Source organism: Sesamum indicum, linkage group LG3 (assembly GCF_026168435.1).
Source record: "Sesamum indicum cultivar Baizhima isolate 11 linkage group LG3, ASM2616843v1, whole genome shotgun sequence".
Classification (NCBI taxonomy): Eukaryota; Viridiplantae; Streptophyta; class Magnoliopsida; order Lamiales; family Pedaliaceae; genus Sesamum; species Sesamum indicum.
The window spans coordinates 29364144-29385229 of record NC_142659.1 but is presented as its reverse complement, the minus strand read 5'-3'; the positions used below and the strand labels follow the sequence as shown (position 1 = coordinate 29385229).

General features: G+C 36.8%; 2 protein-coding genes and 1 pseudogene across 5 annotated transcripts; 2 read left to right on the top strand and 1 right to left on the bottom strand.

Annotated features, from left to right (window-relative positions):
* The first annotated feature begins 1085 nt into the window (after positions 1-1085).
* Positions 1086-3072, top strand: LOC105159195 (protein JINGUBANG pseudogene; annotated as a pseudogene).
* Positions 3073-6172: 3100 nt separating this feature from the next.
* On the bottom strand, positions 6173-10644 carry LOC105159194 (inactive protein kinase SELMODRAFT_444075). Of its 4 annotated transcripts, none has more exons than XM_011076166.3 (8): positions 10350-10644; positions 10058-10197; positions 8926-9020; positions 7682-8691; positions 7406-7572; positions 7100-7176; positions 6555-6879; positions 6173-6407 (listed from the first exon to the last, which is right to left on the bottom strand). In XM_011076166.3, exons 1-8 carry the CDS (start codon positions 10528-10530, stop codon positions 6303-6305), a joined length of 2100 nt encoding a protein of 699 aa, XP_011074468.1. In that variant the 5' UTR covers positions 10531-10644; the 3' UTR covers positions 6173-6302. The 4 variants fall into 4 exon arrangements, with proteins under 4 accessions (XP_011074468.1, XP_011074469.1, XP_011074470.1 ...); XM_011076167.3 differs by having other exon boundaries at positions 10058-10194; positions 10350-10643; XM_011076168.3 differs by having other exon boundaries at positions 10058-10194; positions 10353-10643.
* A 3898-nt stretch (positions 10645-14542) lies between these two features.
* On the top strand, positions 14543-17293 carry LOC105159193 (ent-kaurene oxidase-like). Its single transcript, XM_011076165.3, has 8 exons — positions 14543-14791; positions 15193-15353; positions 15442-15603; positions 15696-15836; positions 15910-16164; positions 16263-16424; positions 16508-16702; positions 16785-17293. The coding sequence occupies exons 1-8, from the start codon at positions 14572-14574 to the stop codon at positions 17094-17096; spliced, it is 1608 nt and encodes a 535-aa protein (XP_011074467.2). The 5' UTR covers positions 14543-14571; the 3' UTR covers positions 17097-17293.
* Positions 17294-21086: the final 3793 nt, after the last annotated feature.

The window sequence follows — 21086 nt, the reverse complement described above, 5'->3', positions numbered from 1 at the left end:
ATTAGTTCCATATATATATATATATATATTCTAATTAATTATTTTATTTACAGGAAGAATATTCCACATAATTAGTTTATAGAAATTAATTAATACCGGTAATTGTCAATGAAGCTCTCCCCTTCCCTCCAAAAAGTCAATATATATACTTTGAAAAACTATATTATTACAAGAATTGGTAGCTAATTGAAGTATTATTAGGAAATGGTGGCATTAATTTTATTATGATGATAGGGGTTGAGTGGCCTAGTTACACTTTGTTAATTACAAAAACAGTATTCTATATGACAACTTGTCCTCAATATATATGGCATGTCATGCGTCCCAACAACTCTACTAGGTCCAACAAGCATCCACTGCACTACCTACATTAGAGTTCGAATTAAATCATATAAATTTATCAAAAAAATATGATTTACAATGTTAGGGATGATCGCCACTTTTCTTCGAATTTAGTGTAATGTATATGTATACTTATTCAGGAAATTAGATATGTTAATTAAATTTACGAAATTTGCTGACATCAATAAAAAAATTTAAATAGAAATTCATATTTACTGTCAATTTACTTACAAATTATATAGGGCAAACAGATATTTTCTGACGAAAATACACTTATATATTTTCACAAGCTAATGCATGTGAGCAGATATTTATTTGCTATGTAATAAACTAACAATCAGTCAATTGGAGGTGAATATGAATTTCACTCAAATTTTTTTGCTTATATAAACAAGTTTTGTGAATTTTAAATAACGAATAGATTTATTTGTTGAACAAAAACAAACGTCAATGCTATTAGATGTAATTTTTCAAATCAAATAAATTTTATTACACTAAATCATTAAAAAAACCGATGTAATTATTCTTAATATTTGTGATGTAATTAATTGAGGGGATACAAATTGGTCCTGGATCTTTGTTTTAACAGCTATCTATATATGTGCTTGTGAGTGGCGTAAAATTCCCATATACTTAGGTGGAAATGGAACATTCAAAACCAATTATGGAAAAAGGCGGAAAATGTACTTAAAATATACGTATCATTAAAAACTAGTGTTAAGAAATGAAAAGACCATACATATCAAACTACCATTACCTCAAAATTCTCTTACACGGAACAAATCCATACAGACATACCCCACTCCTCCTTACACATGTCCAACACCTATCCTTCACTCTCAGACTACTCTCTCCCTCCTACAAAATCTCTCCTCCTCACGCCCCACTCCTCCATTTTCTCTCATCAGGGTTTCTCTCTATTCTCTTCCTCTTCATCACTTCTTCTTCTTTCTTTTACTTCTCCCTCAGTTTCACAGATTCTTTGGAATGTTAGAAAACCAATTCCGGCCAACAGTGTTTGCAGAAGCCAACAATCATATATCTTCCAAGAAAGGCTACATGGTTCGCTCGGATCCCAACATTTCGTCCTCCTCCGCCGCCTCCAGCGACGCCGATGACTTCGCTAATAGGAACAGCAGCTTCTCTGGCTATGATCCCAATCGCCTCAGCGGTGATTGCTCCCCCATGATGATGTCTCCCTGGAACCAAACCTCGCCCTTTGCTAAGTCGCCTTGGTCCAATTTCTCGGAAACTGGCCCCCAGAACGTCCCTCAAAGTGGCCTCATCGGCTCCCTCGTCCGCGAGGAGGGCCATATTTACTCCCTTGCTGCAAAGAACGACCTCCTCTACACCGGCTCCGACAGCAAGAACATCCGCGTCTGGAAGGACATGCAGGAATTCTCTGCCTTCAAATCCAACAGTGGACTCGTCAAGGCCATTATCATCTCCGGCGACAAGATTTTCACCGGTCACCAGGACGGCAAGGTTCGTGTTTGGAAATTCAATCCCAAGAATCCCAGCGTCCATAAACGTGTTGGCACTATGCCCACGTTTTTCGACATATTCAAAGCCTCTATCAGGCCGAGGAATTACGTGGAGGTCAAAAGTAAACGAACTGCGCTCTGGATCAAGCACACGGACGCCATTTCTTGCCTGAGCATGAACCAAGAGAAAGGACTCCTTTATTCCGCTTCCTGGGACAGAACTTTCAAGGTATGGAAGGTGGAGAATTCGAAATGTATTGAATCCGTCAAGGCTCACGACGACGCTGTAAACTCCGTCGTGTCGAGCATCGATGGGATAGTCTACACCGGCTCTGCCGACGGCACTGTTAAAGTATGGACGAGGGAACATAAAGGGAAGGTCATCAAGCACAACCTAACGCAGACGCTCCTCAGCCAGGAGTGCGCCGTCACGGCATTGGCCGTCAACGCGTCGGGTTCGGTTCTGTACTGCGGCTCGTCGGACGGGCTAGTAAATTTCTGGGAGTTAGAGAAGCAGTTCTCGCACGGCGGCGTGCTGAAGGGCCACAAGCTGGCGGTGCTCTGCCTGGCGGCGGCGGGGAATTTGGTGTTCAGTGGCTCAGCTGATAAAACGATATGCGTGTGGAGGAAGGAGGGCGGGGTGCATACTTGCCTCTCAGTGTTGTCGGGGCACACGGGGCCGGTGAAGTGCCTGGCGGTGGAGGAGGACAAGGGGTCCAGTGCCGGCGGCGAGAAGAAATGGGTGGTTTATAGTGGGAGTCTTGATAAATCAGTGAAAGTGTGGAGCGTGTCGGAGACGGCGCCGGAATTGGGTTTAGGACAGCACAAAGTTGGAGATTACAACTGGGATTCTGTACCACCTCCGAAGTATTAATCTAAGACTGTAATGTAATGAGTTTCAGTTTTTCACAATCTTGATAAGTACTGTTTGATCCGTGGTTTGAGGATTAAGATGTCTTTTTTTTTTTTTTTCAGTTAAATTTAAATTTGATGGAAGAAGAGTAAGAAGATGAGTGGCATTGTAAATTATGAGTTAATCATGTGGGATAAGGGAGGTTGATTGATCAGTTGCATAGAATAATTTGTTTTCTTGATTAGATAACTTATTTTAATTAATTTCCTTCCCTTTCTCTCTCTCATAATTCTTATTTTACACATGTTGTCAATAGCTGAAATATTGTGGAATTGGTTAAGCTACCTCTTTATTTAAATAATTGTTTGGTGTACTTAGAACAAGAAATAATTGTTAAGCTACATAGATCGATTACTGATAACTACTTCTGGTTTTAATAAGCGCACATCATGGATTAATTCCATTGTAATAATTTTGGGATAGTTACAATTTTGATTTTTTAATATAGTCACTTATGTGTTTTTAGCTCTCAAAAAATTTGATCGAAGATGAGTTTCTGAACCTTAAATTATTATTATTATTTTTTACGTTTATCTTCTTTTCTATTGGTGGAACGTTAAAGTTGATTGAATTGCGGTTAATTTGAAAAACAATCATTTTTCCATCCTATTTTGTCTTGTGACTTTACTTAGTAAAACAACGATTGACGACCGTTGTATATCCGCGATCGATAACGCTTGATTCATCCCTTTTTAATTTTTTTTATAATAATAATTAACTATAGTGATAAAAAATCATCCTTTTTATAGATTCTTGAAATTGAAATTTTCTTGGGGCATGATAATAATTTCAGGCTGAACACAAGACATGGTATCAAGAAACATGCCTACCTACTGCATGAATTGTATGACTTACCAGCAGTGGTGAAATGCATACCATTTTCTTACACTGCCTTTCAATAATTATTACATATATATAAATATATCAATGTCTCCCGAAATCTCTACAAGTAGCATAAGTCATACATATTTACTGTAAAATAATATTTTTATATATGTAGTGTAGCTGTGTGTTCCAGTAAGTGCCACAGATTATAATAAACCATATTAAGTATATTTCATATTTGGAAACATATGTAGAGCGTGACACGCATGCGAGATGTATCCTAATACCATTTCAAGTTGCTAGCTAGCTAGATGCATTTAAATAAATAATATTTTGAATTGAAAAAGTTTATAGTTCAGATTTCACATTTGACGCAATCTAAACATATAATTAACTAATAACAAGTGTAATTATATTAAGAGTTGTATGTATATTTTTGTCCCGTAATTTAAGATATTTAGCGTTTTCGTCCTTTAATTTTATAGGATAGTATTTTGATTCCAAATCTTTTTAGTTTACGTGATCTCAACCCTTTTTTTGCTGGAGTTCACTTTCATCGGCGAGATGGATTAATTCCAGTGGAAAAAAATGATTGAAATCGTAAAAATTAAAAAGATATAGAACCAAAATGTTATCCTAGAAAATCAAAGGGCAAAAATGCTGGCAAAAAATGAGCCAATAGGAACAAGATCACTAATTTTAAAATGTCACTTGAGATTACATGTATTTTTTTGACGAAAAATATAAACTCAAGCAAAAAAAGTAGCGAAATTATGAAAACTAAAAAGATGTAGAATCAAAATACTACAATAGAATATTAAAGGACAAAAACGTCAAATAATTTAAATTACCAAATTAGAAATACATTTAAGCCTTATAATATGCATTAGGTCCATATTTGTATTTTATTACATAAAAGTATCTGTACTGTAGTTACCCTATTAGTTTTTGAGTTTGGACAGAGTAGATTGAGTATAAAGTCAAGAGTTGGTGTATGAAAATCCTTATCCGACATCTTTCATAGTAAAGTTTTCGTCTCAAAAGATATAAGGAAACCTCAAACCCGACAATGATGTGTTTCACGAGACTCAGATGTGAGCAAATGTTCAACATCTACTGCTCATAAATTAACGTCTCTCTTATATTTATACATATTAAATAAGAAATTTAAGTTATTTATATGTTTAAAATAATATTTTATACATGTGTCATGTATTATAATATAATGGACAAAACCATAAGTTCTATCCTTTTAAACTTTGAAGGGGTGGTAACCTCACGAAAAAATTCTTACGCGGATCAAGTTTTGCCAAACAAATCAATTGTAGAGCAAGTATGATATATTTGTTGCGTGATTGATCATTTTACTTGAACTCTCTATTAATCACAAAGTAAGTGTATTATACTTACCATATAATTATAAAGAAATTCAAGTCTAATTATTGTTTAGAAATGAATAACTCAATCCATCAAGTTAGATGCATTGAGTTATCTGTCATTGGAGTAGAATCGGACAAGGACTTGGAATGTCGATTTTGTCAAAATTTTAGCATAGCAAGTTACCTGTGTCCCCTCAATTGCTCCCACATGTGCATCAATGAGCTAAAATTAAATATGTAATAAGGTTATTTCACATCTACACTACTATTATATAACAAAATAAATATTATACAACCAACATGATCAAAGTATACTAACTACAGCTATTCTCGGGTTTTTACTATACATTTAATTTCGATTTATATGATCACTCATTTATTTTATACCACAAAATAGAACAGGCCTACGAGTTGGAGAATTTTAGTTTTCGAAATCACATCATGAGATGTAGTTTCAATTCTCACGTGAAAAAAAAAAGCAAAAAAATAAAAAATTGATGAAATAAATTTGTCACATCGATATTTCAATATTATGTCAATACTACCAAAGAATACATTTTACTTAAAATAGAATACCAATTTCAGATGTAGAATGTGAAGTGCATAGAATTTGAGTTGGCACATTGTTAGAAGGGTTATTGTCCATATCTATTAATATATCTAACAATACAGTTCTGAGGTTCTCCATGAAAGAGTTCCTGACCATTATTAATCAGCTTGTATTAGTTAAACTGTTCGTGCTTCCCATCAACTTCGCCCAGTTGTAAAGTAGTAAGCCCTTTAATTAGACAGATCCAACATAAAATATAATCAACCTCATACACAACGATGTTATGTCAAAGGAAAATTCGCATTTTTTGTCTCATATATTATATAAAGTTTTTTTTCAGTTTATTCTCTTTTGTCATAATTTTTTCATATTGAATTTTATAAGTTGAAATTTTAATCCTCAAGTACAATTTTCGTCCAATAATTAATAGAATCGTTAGCTTTTTTCATTAATTATTGGACGAAAAATGCACGTAAGGACTACCATTGAGAAAATTTTTCATATGGCATGCAATATGAGAAAAGCGTAATATATGAGACTAAATTAAGAAAGACCTTACTATATGGAACCAACAATGCGACTTGTCTTCTGACAAAAGATCAGTTATCCATCCAAGCTGATATTGAGGCACAAAAATCATATGCAATCAGATATACTGTTCTAATATCACTCACAAGAATGACTTCAAAAATGAAGAACGTTGATCTTTAATACTCCTTATCTGCATGTGGCTTCTTACAATAATGGACTAACTGCTGTACTACTTGCAATTAAGTAAAAAGAAGACAGTGAGAAGTAAATTAATACAACTACTGCCGCAACTTGTCATGAGAATGCCCATTGCTACAACCAACTATGCACAAGTCCAAAGCCAGGGGAGTAACTGGGCTTCCTCCTTCTAGCATTTTGACTACCTAAAATTAAGAAGCAAATTCACTTGTTAAATCTCTTGTATATATGCCAGCTAAAAGAAAATTGATGAGTTTGGATGAATAAAAGAGAAACTAACTAGATAAAAACCATTAATTCTATTATGCTTAAATAAATACTAAGAACGAGACCTTTGACATGGGCGGTCTTAAGTCAGGATCTTGCTGTAGGCACAATGAGGCAGCACATCCCATTGCATGAAGCTCATAGGGTAAAACTTGGAGTTGGTTTGATGCCAAGTGAGGGTCCAGCAATTGATGGTTGTAAGCCAAGATATGTAGCGGTTCCATCTTAGCCAAAGCATGGATATGATCTAGCAAAATTTGGTATGCGGAGCAGCACTGCAAGTCATGGGCTCGTGGGCCGGTGATTAGCTCTAGCAATACCAGGCCAAATGCATATATATCAACTTTCTCAGTCATTTTCCCACCACTGAAATATTCTGGTGCAAGATACCTAAGGGCATAAAAGAAAGATCCAGAAAATGATCAAAAGAATATGGGACCAACTTGATTCCAGCGAAATATGTAATTACATCAAATATCAGTATTTCTTGCACATAGTGAATTGAAAATAGTCTTCCTTGCTTGATTCTCAGATTCAATTAAACAACTGATACAAGAAATAGATAGTCATATAGGAAGCTCACTAATATACTAGGAAACCTGCATTTTACCCTGGAGTTCCAACTTCCTGGTTGCTATCACAGAACTCCTCCTCACTGTGCAATCTTGCCAGTCCAAAATCAGCAACCTGATATAAAAGAACATATAAAGTAATTGCTAAAGATAAAATGTCAAGACAGAATTAATACTGGATTGTTTCTTAATTGACAGTATCACATCAGACATGTACATCTAAAGATCCATTAATCTGATTTCACTTGCACTGATCTCTCAGTATCTGAATAAGTAACATTGAATACGCTCTGTTTACTCATCCGAATTTCTTACTGAGTTATAGAACACTGACAGAATTTTACCAGAGGTTCGAAATCATGAGTTAGGAGGATGTTGTTTGGCCGCAAGTTTCTGTGAACTATACATCCTACTCTGCAATCTTCATGAAGATACCGTAATCCTCTTGCAGTCCCGACAGCTATCTTTAAACGTGCTTGCCAATCAAGAACTGACTTTTCATTTCCTGCAACTGAAGGTATGAAACAAAATTCAAATCGCTGCAGGGTGCCACAATCAGTGATTGAACTAGCAGATTGTGTGGCATGTCAGATATAAATCATAAAGTAAACAGAAGATACCATGTAAATGGAAGTCCAATGAGCGATTACATATGTATTCATACACCAATAATCTCTTCTTCCTCTCAATGCAGTAACCAATAAGCAACACCACATTTCTATGCTGGGCACAACTCAGTACGCGAACTTCCCTGCAGAAATCAGCATCTCGTTGAGGGCCAGCAAACTTCAGTTGTTTCACAGCAATGACCAACCCATTCCTCAGAATCCCTCTATGAACCAAACCAAACCCACCTTCTGCTACAAAATTTTTGTCTGAGAAATAATCTGTAGCTTCCTCTAGTTCTCTGTAATTAAACTGCTTTGGGGGTTTTCCAAATGCTGGAGCCTTGGATTTACAATGTGTACATAAAGGAGGAGGCAGCAAGGAAGTTTTACCTAAAGAGACAGCTCCCCGAATGCTAGAGTTGTACACACAATCTCCATCAGATTTTTTATCCAATTCAGTTCCTCCTACCATTTCGTCATCTCTATATTGGATCAAATCAAACATTTCAGTTCTGGCAAAGGTAGATGAAGTTCTAGAGATGTTATTCTGGTTTCCACTTCCTGGACCATGCTCATTATCGGCGTGATTTCTATGATTCCTTAAAGTTTCAGATTCTGGGGTTCCTGAAAAACACATTCTTCTTGCCCCTGGATGGTCCGGTGTCTCAAGTCTACTAGGCAGGCTTTTACCTCTACTTAATCCTTCATAAAGGGGATTTTCTTCATACACAACATAGATACAAGACCCTGTGTCAGGACTTGATAATGAATTTTCGCCTGAGGTTCTTGTGTAGGAAGTGTTGGGATCCTCAGGGCTGCTGACAGGGGTCGTATGCTTCATAATGTGGGTGTAGAACTTATTGCTGTCCTTAGTAGGCGATGAAGCAGCTGAATAAAAGGGTGTTTGAAGATCATTTGACCTTGCTAGATTGAGCCGGAGAACTTTTGGCTGGGCACCCTTCATAACTACAATATTGCAATGCAGTTCATTCATGCAATGCTTCATCTCTCGCTTCAGTTTCCTGTCTTATGGGAATAACACCAATAATGCGTTATCCGTGAATTCAAACTCAAATCACACAAATGCAAAGACTTATTTCGACATTGCATAAAGACCAAAGAACCAAAACAGTACTATTTAATTGTACCCAAATTTGGCTTAGCAAAGAGTTAATCTCAGTCTGTAATATATCTAACTCAGCTCTGAGGACTCAGTATATCGGTTAGAGGTATATACAAACATATATGTGATTTACTTGTCCAATATGACCCAATTGGCTGCATAACTCTTTGCTTCAGCAGCAACAGCACCAGCAGACATGGCTGATACAACCTTGATCCGCACTCTGACCTACAAAAACCAACCACCATAACGACGTTCACATATGCAACTGATTATCCTTTTTGCTAATAACAATTAGCAAGTTTAAGCTCATAGTCAGCAGCCAAGATTAAAACCTACAGACAGATGGAAAAATTACAATAATTTGCATTTAAAATGGAATCTAAGAGCCACATATGGGCTACCTACTCCATCAGGCAATGGCTACAAGATTGGATAAGATTACCATCAAGTCCATGCACATCTAATGAACCAAAAAGTAGTTAGGTAACTATAATTAAAATATAAAGGGGCTACTATTCATTTATAAAAGCAGAAGCAACCATGGGTTCCGGCAGACAGTAGCTATGGGTTCCCTAAAGTATTATATATTCTTATTGGTAGAATTGATATGCATTGCATCAAAGTGGCAATTGGCTTTTTCACTATGGCAGAAAAGAAATTTCTTATGATCTTCAAAACGGGCTACATCAACATGTCAATGAAAGGTTGAATTGCCATCTTCAACTCAAAGAGAGGGTTTCAGGAATCCAATTCATGTTGTAATTGTCAAGGCTTATTTGCACTCAGAAATTAGCTTTTACTTGTCTTCAAGTATATCAATAGGGCTCTATTACCAAGGGTAAGAAAAAGTATGTATACACCATGAATATCATCAGCAGAAAATCATAAAAAGCTGATTACACATGCAAAAAGAGATTTCACAATCCCTTGGGAACTCAATTATGCATTATCAATCATAAGCTTTTTTCAAGGCACATCTCAAGTAACCTTATCATAATGAGCAGACGACCAAATTCAACATCTTTACAACCTGAAAAAACCTTCCAAAATCTCCAATACTGAATCAAATTACATAAACACAGTTTCTGCACAGATTTATTCATCATTTCCTTTAACTTCACTTGATAATCCAGATAACCACGGCAATCCAACTTCCTTCTTGGTAAATGCAGTAAATTTAAAGTACTAAGCATACCCGAAAAATACAAACAGAAACGAAAAAAATTATAAAATGATGCAAATAAGAGTACTTAATTCAGTACCTGTATTCGGTCCTGAAGTTGAAGAACCATCTGAGAGCAAGACTCAGAGATCTGACAAATTCGTTCCGGCAGCTTAGCCGGATCGAAGCTCCGACAGTTCCCTTTCAATCGAGGAATTCCCAAAAATCTCCTCCCGCCTGCTTTTCAGACGAACGTACACATTACACAAAGCTTCCTGTAACAATAAATAATCTCCAAGACTCGACTACAAGCAGTAAAAGCAACAAACTATTTATCCACTTTAAAAAGAAAAATCATGTCTTTCAACGAAATTCAGCTTGAGTAAATATACCACCCTTGTTGCCGGAAAAGATGGCGAGGAGCGTAATGCCGTCGCCGGAGCAGGCCGCATGGGTGAGAGCCCAAGCCAAGGCGGCCTTGGAGATGACCTTCTCCGCTTTCACGGCCACGACCACTTTATCCGCCGCGCCGCCGCCGTGCGGAATGGTTGCTTCTGATTTTGGCGGGAACATCGGGTGACGTCAGTTTGTCGGTAAACGTGTGAAAATAGGAGGAAACCCGGAGAAGTACGGAGAGTTTGGAACTCCGAGTTCCATAATTGCATATAACCCTTATAAAATTGAAATTGCACTAACTTCCAAATCTTTCACTCACACATTACCGTAACTATAGACTTATTGTTTATTTTTTATTATTAGGATCGATAAATTATTTGAGATATTTTTTATAAAGTATTTATTTTATATTATAGAGGTTCAATTTTTATATTTGAGGGCTACTCCAAATTATTATGAGTTGAGTTATTCAATTCAAATAATTCAAATAAACATAGTATAATATATATAATTGTCAATTCAGATAGCTCATATCACAAAGTAAATAGGGCCTAAAATACTAAACCAATTAAAGACATTCTAATCGACAATTTATATAAACGTCCTCAATTGAATGATATCGATATTGGCACGCATATCATGTTAATCATAACAAAAAATTTGAATAGTTTATATCTTGTGATACGTAAAACAAATTCATTAAATTTAAGAGTCAACTAGACAATACATTTGATCATATCGCATGGCCAATCATTTGGCTAAGGAATCGAACTATATGCCATCCCAAATGACTTGAGAAAGTAGGAAATAGTCCATTCATGTATGTGGGCTTAGAATAATAACGTAGATCTTCTATCACATTTTTCATATCATGCGTTGATGAGTAATTGATAAGTGCTTTTCTTTCTAAAATTAAGAATATATCTAAATTAAGTTTTAAGTTAAAAGTGGAGTTGCATATAATACAAGTTGAAGCGTGACATTTGTGCGTGTGGGATAGAAATATTCTTACTAAGTTTTGAAGTATCAAATATCTGAATGGGGGTGGGCTTAAGAGCAACGTGATGTTGTTTGGGTGCAGTAAGTAGTGGGCTTTTTATTGAGGCAAAAATGTAGAAGAAAATGTTCATAATGGGTTGGATAGTTTGGGACGATGCCAGAAATTAGAGTCTATTGGGCCCACCGATCATTCAATTCAATCACAAGGTGCAATTGCCAACACAGTTTGAGATGTGTGTTCAATTTTTCATTTCTGAAAATTTAACGTGGATTTTTGCAGTTATCTGAAACGGGGCCTGGGGTGGCACTTCCCAAAGGTTGTAGGATTCGAGCTTTTCACTTCCTTACTTCTTTCATTAGCCCGCCAGATACCATCTAATGATTTTATCGTTTGAAGGAGATGATGATTTAGCAGCATGTTTCTCCATAGGAAACACGTTTCAGTGTACCATTTTCAGGCTGCTATGTACAATCTCTCACAAGTTTGTCCGGAAAACATTCAGATGAGCTGATGATCATAACATATAAATAACTGGGTGCCTTGTTCAAACTAGTTCTACAACTAACTAATTTCATGGTCTTCTAATTACTTAGCATAGACTGTTACATTCATTATGACAACATCATTGGATTCTCCAAAAGCCATATCCATGATTTCGAAGGTGCAATCGTCTCCTTTCTTGATGTTGTTTGATGAACAAAATTTTCGCCAACCCTTGGTCATTGCAAGCCGGTCCTTTCGCCTTTGGCTGGGTCCTTATAGAATCTCAACTTCACTAGCCATTCCCTCTGGTCAGAACCTCGAATTCTGAGAATTGCACTTTCTTTCTTGTGCATACCGTTTGGCCTCCAAATTCCCACGGAAATGTACTGTCATTAAGAAATATGAAGATTGTGAGTTCTTTAGATAATTTCACTCATAGCCCTGAAGTTCAGACATACCACAAAAAATTCCAACTACATTGTACAAGTTTCTAAAATCTGAAGGAATTTGTAATATAAATGTGTACTTGTTTTGATGGGGATATTATCAAAGCACGAAGGTCGAAGTGTATGGTCGCATCCTTAATCGCAAATCGGGTTAAATAGAAGACATTTAGGAGGTCGCATGTTGTGGACGCATGGTTGATCGCGGATTGGAGTGTACAGAAGACATTAAGAAGATCGCACGGTGAGGTCACTGGGTCGTTAGAGACCCATTGTGGCTTGATGACATCTCTATCGGGTAGGGGTGACCCGGATCCGACCCGCAGATTAGACCGGACAGGTGTCATCCCTTTAAGCTGTTTAGTCGTTGCATGCGTGACCACGGGAACGACACCTATCCCGTGGTGGGCCCCAGCCCTTCTCCTATAAATACTCTAACTTTCGAAAAGAGAAGGTACGAATTACACACATATCTTGATCGCATATTTAGATCGCATAGTTTTCCTTCGACCTTAGCCTGACTTAAGCATCGGAGTGTCATCGTCGGGACGAACCCGACTAGCTTTGTTTTATTTCCAAATCACAGGTTCGGATCGGTGATGTGGGGAGGTCGTGGTCGTAGATCGTGACCAAACGTGGGAGAAGTCGAAGATTGTGACCAAACGTGGTCGAGCCGGATCAGTTTGGCGCCGTCTGTGGGAAACGATTTGGAAACAAAACAACTCTGGAAACATAGATCGGTCGGAAGGTAACATGCATGTTGTGGAAGGGACCTCGAAAGAAAAGGAGAAGATAATCCAACTAACGCAAGGATTATGACAACATCATTGAATTCTCCAAAAGCCGTATCCATGATTTCGAAGGTGCAATCATCTCGTTTCTTGATGTTGTTTGATGAACAAAATTCTCGCCAACCCTTGGTCATTGCAAGCCGGTCCTTTCGCCCTTGGCTGGTGTCCTTATAGAATCTCAACTTCACTGGCCAATCCCTCTGGTTAGAACCTCGAATTCTGAGAATTGCACTTTCTTTCTTGTGCATACCGTTTGGCCTCCAAATTCCCACGGGAATGTACTGTCATTAAGAAATATGAAAATTGTGAGTTCTTCAGATAATTTCACTTATAGCCCTGAAGTTCAGACATACCACAAAAAATTCCAACTACATTGTACAAGTTTCTAAAATCTGAAGGAATTTGTAATATAAATGTGTACTTGTTTTGATGGTGATATTATCAAAGCACGAAGGTCGAAGTGTATGGTCGCATCCTTAATCACAAATCGGGTTAAATAGAAGACATTTAGGAGGTCACGTGTTGTGGACGCATGGTTGATCGCGGATTGGAGTGTACAGAAGACATTAAGAAGATCGCACGGTGAGGTCACTGGGTCGTTAGAGACCCATTGTGGCTTGATGACGTCTCTATCGGGTAGGGGTGACCCGGATCCGACTCGCAGATTAGACCGGACAGGTGTCATCCCTTTAAGCTGCTTAGTCATTGCATGTGTGACCACGGGAACGACACCTATCCCGTGGTGGGCCCCAGCCCTTCTCCTATAAATACTCTAACTTTCGAAGAGAGAAGGTACGAATTACACACATATTTTGATCGCATATTTAGATCGCATAGTTTTCCTTCGACCTTAGCCTGACTTAAGCATTGGAGTGTCATCGTCGGGACGAACCCGACTAGCTTTGTTTTATTTTCATATCACAAGTTCGGATCGGTGACGTGGGGAGCTCGTGGTCGAAGATCGTGACCAAACATGGTCGAGTCGAATCAGTTTGGCGCAATGATTTGGAAATAAAACAACTCTGGAAACATGGATCGTCGGAACGTAACATGCATGTTGTGGAAGGGACCTCGAAAGGAAAGGAGAAGATAATCCAACTAACGCAAGGAGAGTTACAACGAATGATGGAGGAAGCAGGTAGGAATGCATTATGGCCTATGAACGAAGGACACAACCCATTGAAAATGAAACTGTGAGACGAAGGGTAGTTCGCAAGAGTGAGACTGAACGAGTCTCTGAAGGAATAAGCAGAAGAGCCCCGGAAAGGAGGTGAGTGATTGCTTCTTCTGAAGTGGAATCTAGTGCCCGCAGCGGATGGCAGAGACGCGAACCAGCGTTCTCAAGAGCTGATGTTGATAGTGTAGGCAGTCAAATCCATTTGTTGGGAACAATTCTCCACTTGCATTTGCACAGAAAGCTGGCGGCAGCCACTGTGAAGTCATTACATGGTAAGTACATTGTAAAAAGAAAAGAAACGAAACTGTTTTAAAAAGAAAAGAAATGTACTTTATCATAAACTGTCGAGTCTTGAAATTTTTAAGGCCCTTCTGGGAATTCTTGTTTTTTCATGTGATGAAAATGTCTGCGATTCTGAGTCTTGAACAACACTCTTTGGGAGCTGCAGTTGCAGTAGTTGCTGTTGGAGTGTTGACTCTGTGGTTCATCAGCAGATACTTGAATCGTCTTAAGAAGACATCCTCCGGCCTCCCTCCCCCTCCTGGTACTTTTCTTCGAATATTCTTACATCTTGGGCCTTTTCTATCTCTCTTGTGTGCTTGTATGCGTGGATCAAGGTAAGGGATACATCCAAGAACCCTGGATTTTAGCAGTCAACGTGTTTGTAGAATTGGTTATTTGAAAAAGTTAAGTTCCCATGTTATGAAGAATTGAGGGCGAATATTTTGATTAGCACATCACCACCAGAAATTTCATAAACAAGAAAAATAATCTAGAGATGTTTGTTGATTATGTTCAAGTGACCTGGAACCTTGATTTAGAGCTTATCAGCAAAATCTGTGGTGTGATAAGTCAATTGTATATGCAATCGTACCACAAATGGGGTTCAACAAACAAGACATTTTATATTTATTGATGGGATAAAAAATGGTGGATTGGTTGCAGTGATACCAGGGCTACCGTTGATTGGAAATCTGTTGCAATTGAAGGAGAAGAAACCTTACAAGACTTTCACCAAATGGGCTGAGGTATACGGTCCTATCTATTCGATTAGGACTGGCTCCAAAACACTTGTTGTTCTCAACTCTAACGATGTCGCCAAGGAGGTGAGTGCAACTTGCTTTGCAGTTTGTCTAGTACTTGGTAAGAAAATGATCTGTTCTTACATTTGATAGTCATTCTGGCTTTGTATAGGCTATGGTGACAAGATTCTCGTCGATCTCAACAAGAAAGCTATCAAATGCAATAAAGATCCTTACTTGTGATAAAAGCATAGTTGCCCTGACTGATTATGGTGAATTTCATAGGACAGTTAAAAGGCATATTCTCACCAGTACTTTGGGACCGAATGCTCAGGTATGAACATTTCACCCAAAGGTTGTCTCCATATAACAATCATCTTAAACATCCTAAAACATGGAATTTTCTCTACTGTGTTTATTTGTCAGAAACGGCATCGTGTTCACAGGAATACCATGATCGACAACATTTCAAAACAACTGCAAGCTTATCAGAAAGAGGATCCATTTGGAGCTGTAAATCTCAGGAACATACTCCAGCCTGAGCTTTTCAGATTGGCACTGAAACAGGTATTAGCTCCCGCTAAGGTTTCTCTTATTACTTGAACTTACAAGGATAACGAGTTCCTTATGTTGTTTCCAGGTTCTTGGAAATGATGTGGAGTCTGTATATGTCGAGGAACTTGGGATTACTTTGTCAAAGGAAGAGATGTTTGAAATTCTGGTGATCGACCCCATGAAAGGTGTCATCGACGTGGACTGGAGGGACTTCTTTCCATATTTGAAATGGATTCCTAACAAAAGCTTTGAGAACAATATTCAGCGAATGTGTTTTCGTAGGCAAGCTGTGATGACTGCACTCATTAACGAACAAAAAGAACGGATTTCTCGTGGGAAGGTACACTTTACTCTATTTGAAATTCTTTTCCATTTTGTAACTGTTAATCCACTGATTTCAGAGAAATTAACAATGTAATGTTGTTTTTCCTCAAACAGGAAGTGGGTTGTTACCTGGACTACTTGTTATCAGAAGCAAAAACATTGTCTGAGCAACAAGTGCTAATGCTGCTATGGGAAGCCATAATCGAATCATCAGACACAACTTTGGTGACAACAGAATGGGCCATGTATGAACTTGCTAAAGATCACAAACGACAGGTCAATGCACTTTCATGTAACTTAGATGCACATCAATTCTTTTGAATGTCTTCATTTACATGATTTACTTTTCTTTGCACTAGGATCGTCTCTATCATGAAATTCTTCGTGTTTGTGGAGATGACAAAATTACAGAGGAGAAGTTGAACGAAGTTCCCTACTTATCCGCCGTTTTCCATGAAACTCTGAGAAAGCATAGTCCTGCTCCTATAGTTCCTCCACGATACGTTCAAGAAGATACGCAATTAGGAGGGTATCATATTCCAGCAGGAACCGAGGTAATCACACAGTCGCTTCCACTAGACACTTGCAATTTCATCAGGAAGGAAACAGAATGCTAACCATGTCTGATTTTAGCAGATTGCTATAAATATTTTCGGATGCAACATGGACAAGAATGTGTGGTACAGTCCTGAGAGCTGGAAGCCCGAGAGGTTTCTTGATGAAAAATGTGATGCAATGGACCTACACAAGACCATGGCCTTTGGAGGTGGGAAGAGGCTGTGTCCAGGTGCTCTCCAAGCAATGCTGATATCTTGCACGACGATTGGGAGACTGGTGCAAGAGTTTGAGTGGAGTCTGAAGGATGGAGAAGAAGAAAACATCGATACGCTCCGCCTCACTACTCATAAACTCCATTCCATGCAAGCAATTCTGAAGCCAAGAAATTGAGTATAGGTTGGTCATGAATGAGTGATGTCAGATGTTCAAGTGTGGTCCATTTTAAGGTTTTGATGTCTGGTTGGAAATTGAACCTTTTGTTAGAACCTCAGCAACAGTATGTTTGTCTTGCATGCATATCTCCAAGTATTTTGTCACTGTGGACATAGAAAGTTGATGTTTTATGCACTAGATGTTTGTACTTTTCAGACAGTGAAGCAGAGAAACAAGCTTTAATGATTTCTTGTGAAATTAAATGAGAGAAGGATGAAAGAATAGTCCTACTAAAGGGAATGGTATTGACAGGGAACTTTGCACCATTCAGTGATTATCACAGAGTTGGTCTAACTAATATATTGCATTTTTTTTAGGATTAATTCCACTTAAACTTCTTCTGAAATTACAAAATTATAATTTCCCCCCAAAAATCTCAAATTCACACAAAAATTTGAGTTATGGTTTGGACCAAAAATGCTGGCGTTGGCAAAAAAAAAAAACCCATAAATATTTTCAATTTACCGCTCATTTTATATTCTCATGTAATAATTTTGTATTTATAAAAAAATATAATAATACTAACCCCATATATTTCTATTATATTTATTCCTTTATAAATATAAAAATATACATAAAAGTATTAAATAAGAGGCAAAAATTAAAAAATTATGCAATTTTTTTTTTTTAACCTTAGTATTCTCAATCCAAATTTATCAGGTTATCCAGTACCCAAACTTTTCAAAAAAAGTTTGAAAAAATTATCCGCATCTAAAGTCGGAATCCAAACTACCCAACACAAACACCCATCTATAGATCGCACAACCACAATATTGTGAATTCAAATCCACAAATATGGTGGTATTGTTTACTTGTCGTAACAGTACCTTATTTTTTTATTTATTTTGAATATGTAATTATCGACTTAGTGAATTGTATTTAAAATTTAAATATATTAGATGATGAAGTAATAGTTTTTCTTCAAAAAAAAAAAAAAGAAAAGAAAAGAAACTGTGGCGAGTAATGAGTGGTTGGAGCAGTTAGGTGTTGCTTCGCGATTAAGGGGAACATTGTTCCACGTTCATTGCATTTGGATTTGGTCACTGCCTCCCTCAAAATTACATTCTAGTGGTTGACTTCAACCCCTAAACCTCTTCCCCCCTGTTGAATTTTTGTTTTTCTTTTATTATTAATTTTAATTTCATCCACCATGTATAATATATATATATATATATATATATATATTTGATCTGCAATAAATAAATAATAAATCAATTTGGGGTAAATATGAACTTTTATCTGACTTTTTTATTAAATCAAATTTGATAAATTTTAACTAATAGATGTATTTATTTGTAAAATTGAAATAAATTTCAAGAGTATTGAGTGTAATTTTTCAAACTATATAAAAATATAATTACGCAAAAAGCTCATGAAAATAAAATGCAATTGTCCCATTATTATATACGAGGATCTTGATCTGTTTCAATATTAGATATAATAAAACATTCATTTTGAATATTTTTATTCCATTTAATTTAGACCCAAAGTCAAAATTATAGTATATGTAGATAATGAAGCTAATTAATTTATATTTTTCAATTATTTAATTTTGAGAAAAGGACAGCAGAGCAAAAGTATGAGTCAGCAACATACATCCTAACGTAGCTAGTATGTAAGCTCTTGCGTCACTACCCCAATCCCATGCAGGAAGCATCTATAATTATGAAAACAAATAAATATTTAATCACCAACTTGTCAAAAGATGAGCATGTCCCGTCCCCTCGTAATATCGTAAATAATTGCTCGTGATATTGTAAATTATTTTTTTATAAAAAATAATAATAATTTATTTTTTTTATATTTTTAAAAATAAAAATAATTTATTTTTTTTAAATAGAAAGGTAAACCACTTCTTTAAAAAGTATAAATAAATAAATTACTGTTTTATTTTTATAAAGAGTAATTGGTTATTAGCAAAATCTGAATCTATATATAAATGGTCAAAGCTCAAAAGTCCAACCATTTATTATTATCTTCTTCAATTTAAATAAATAAATAATAATAAGTTGAGGACTTGTGGTTGCTTCTAGAGGTAGAGTCAAAAAGTAAGGGACATTTAAGTCATTTTAATCCGAAATGTTAAGGTGTGAAAGCAATCATAGGAAAATAATAGACATTATGACTTTGCCTAGTAAAACAATGATTGACGACCGTTGTATATCCATAATCAATAACACTTGGTTCATTCCTTTTTAAATTTTTTTGTTTTACAATAATAATTAACTATAGTGACAACAAAATAATCCTTTTTATAGATTCTTGAAATTGAAATTTTCTTGGGGCATGGTAATAATTTCAGGCTGAACACAAGACATGGTATCAAGAAACATGCCTACCTACTGCATGAATTGTATGACTTACCAGCAGTGGTGAAATGCATACCATTTTCTTATACTGCCTTTCAATTATATTACGTATATATAAATATATCAATGTCTCCCGAAATCTCTACAAGTACATAAGTCATACATATTTACTGTAAAATAATATTTTTATATATGTAGTGTAGCTGTGTGTTCCAGTAAGTGCTACAGATTATAAGAAACCATATTAAGTATATTTCATATTAGGTAACATATGTACAGTGTGACACGCATGCAAGATGCATCATGTATCCTAATACCATTTCAAGGTGCTAGCTAGCTAGATGCATATAAATAAATAATATTTTATTTATTAGATTGTGGAAACATGGATCGGTCGAAAGGTAACATGCATGTTGTGGAAGGAACCTCAAAAGGAAAGAAGAAGATAATTCAACTAACGCAAGGATTATGACAACGTCATTGGATTCTCCAAAAGCCGTATCCATGATTCTGAAGGTGCAATCGTCTCCTTTCTTGATGTTGTTTGATGAATAAAATTCTCGCCAACCCTTGGTCATTGCAAGCCGATCCTTTCGCCCTTGGCTGGGGTCCTTATAGAATCTCAACTTCACTGGCCATTCCCTCTGGTCAGAACCTCGAATTTTGAGAATTGCACTTTCTTTCTTGTGCATACCGTTTGGCCTCCAAATCCCCACGGGAATGTACTGTCATTAAGAAATATGAAGATTGTGAGTTCTTCAGATAATTTCACTTATAGCCCTGAAGTTCAGACATACCATAAAAAATTCCAACTACATTGTACAAGTTTCTAAAATCTGAAGGAATTTGTAATATAAATGTGTACTTATTTTGATGGGGATATTATCAGAGCATGAAGGTCGAAGCGTATGGTCGCATGCTTAATCACAAATCGGGGTGAACAGAAGACATTTAGGAGGTCGCGTGTTGTAGACGCATGGTTGATCGCGGATTGGAGTGTACAGAAGATATTAAGAAGATTGCACGGTGAGGTCGCTGGGTCGTTAGTGACCAATTATGGCTTGATGACGTCTCTATCGGGTTGGGGTGACCCGGATCCGACCCGCAGATTAACCCGGACAGGTGTCATCCTTTTAAGTTGCTTAGTTATTGCATGCGTGACCACGGGAAGTGAAATTATCTGAAGAACTCAAAATCTTCATATTTCTTAATGACAGTACATTGGATTTGGAGGCCAAACGGTATGCACAAGAAAGAAAGTGCAATTCTCAGAATTCGAGGTTCTGACTAGAGGGAATGGCCAGTGAAGTTAAGATTCTATAAGGACCCCAGCTAAGGGCGAAAGGACTGGCTTGCAATGACCAAGGGTTGGCGAGAATTTTGTTCATCAAACAACATCAAGAAAGGAGATGATTGCACCTTCGAAATCATGGATACGGCTTATGGAGAATCCAATGATGTTGTCATAATGATGTAACAGTCCATGCTAAGTAATTAGAAGACCATGAAATTAGTTAGTTGTAGAACTAGTTTGAACAAGGCGCGCAGTTATTTATATGTTATGATCATCAGCTCATCTGAATGTTTTCCGGACAAACTTGTGAGAGATTGTACATAGCAGCCTGAAAATGGTAAACTG

Coding starts and splice junctions, on each gene's coding strand:
- LOC105159193 (XM_011076165.3), top strand. CDS start 14,572: ATGTACTTTATCATAAACTGTCGAGTCTTGAAATTTTTAAGGCCCTTC. Junction 15,354..15,441: donor CTAACGATGTCGCCAAGGAG/GTGAGTGCAACT, acceptor GGCTTTGTATAG/GCTATGGTGACAAGATTCTC. Junction 16,703..16,784: donor ATATTCCAGCAGGAACCGAG/GTAATCACACAG, acceptor TGATTTTAGCAG/ATTGCTATAAATATTTTCGG.
- LOC105159194 (XM_011076166.3), bottom strand. CDS start 10,530: ATGTTCCCGCCAAAATCAGAAGCAACCATTCCGCACGGCGGCGGCGCG. Junction 7,573..7,681: donor ATTGGACTTCCATTTACATG/GTATCTTCTGTT, acceptor TCATACCTTCAG/TTGCAGGAAATGAAAAGTCA. Junction 7,177..7,405: donor CTCATGATTTCGAACCTCTG/GTAAAATTCTGT, acceptor CTTTTATATCAG/GTTGCTGATTTTGGACTGGC.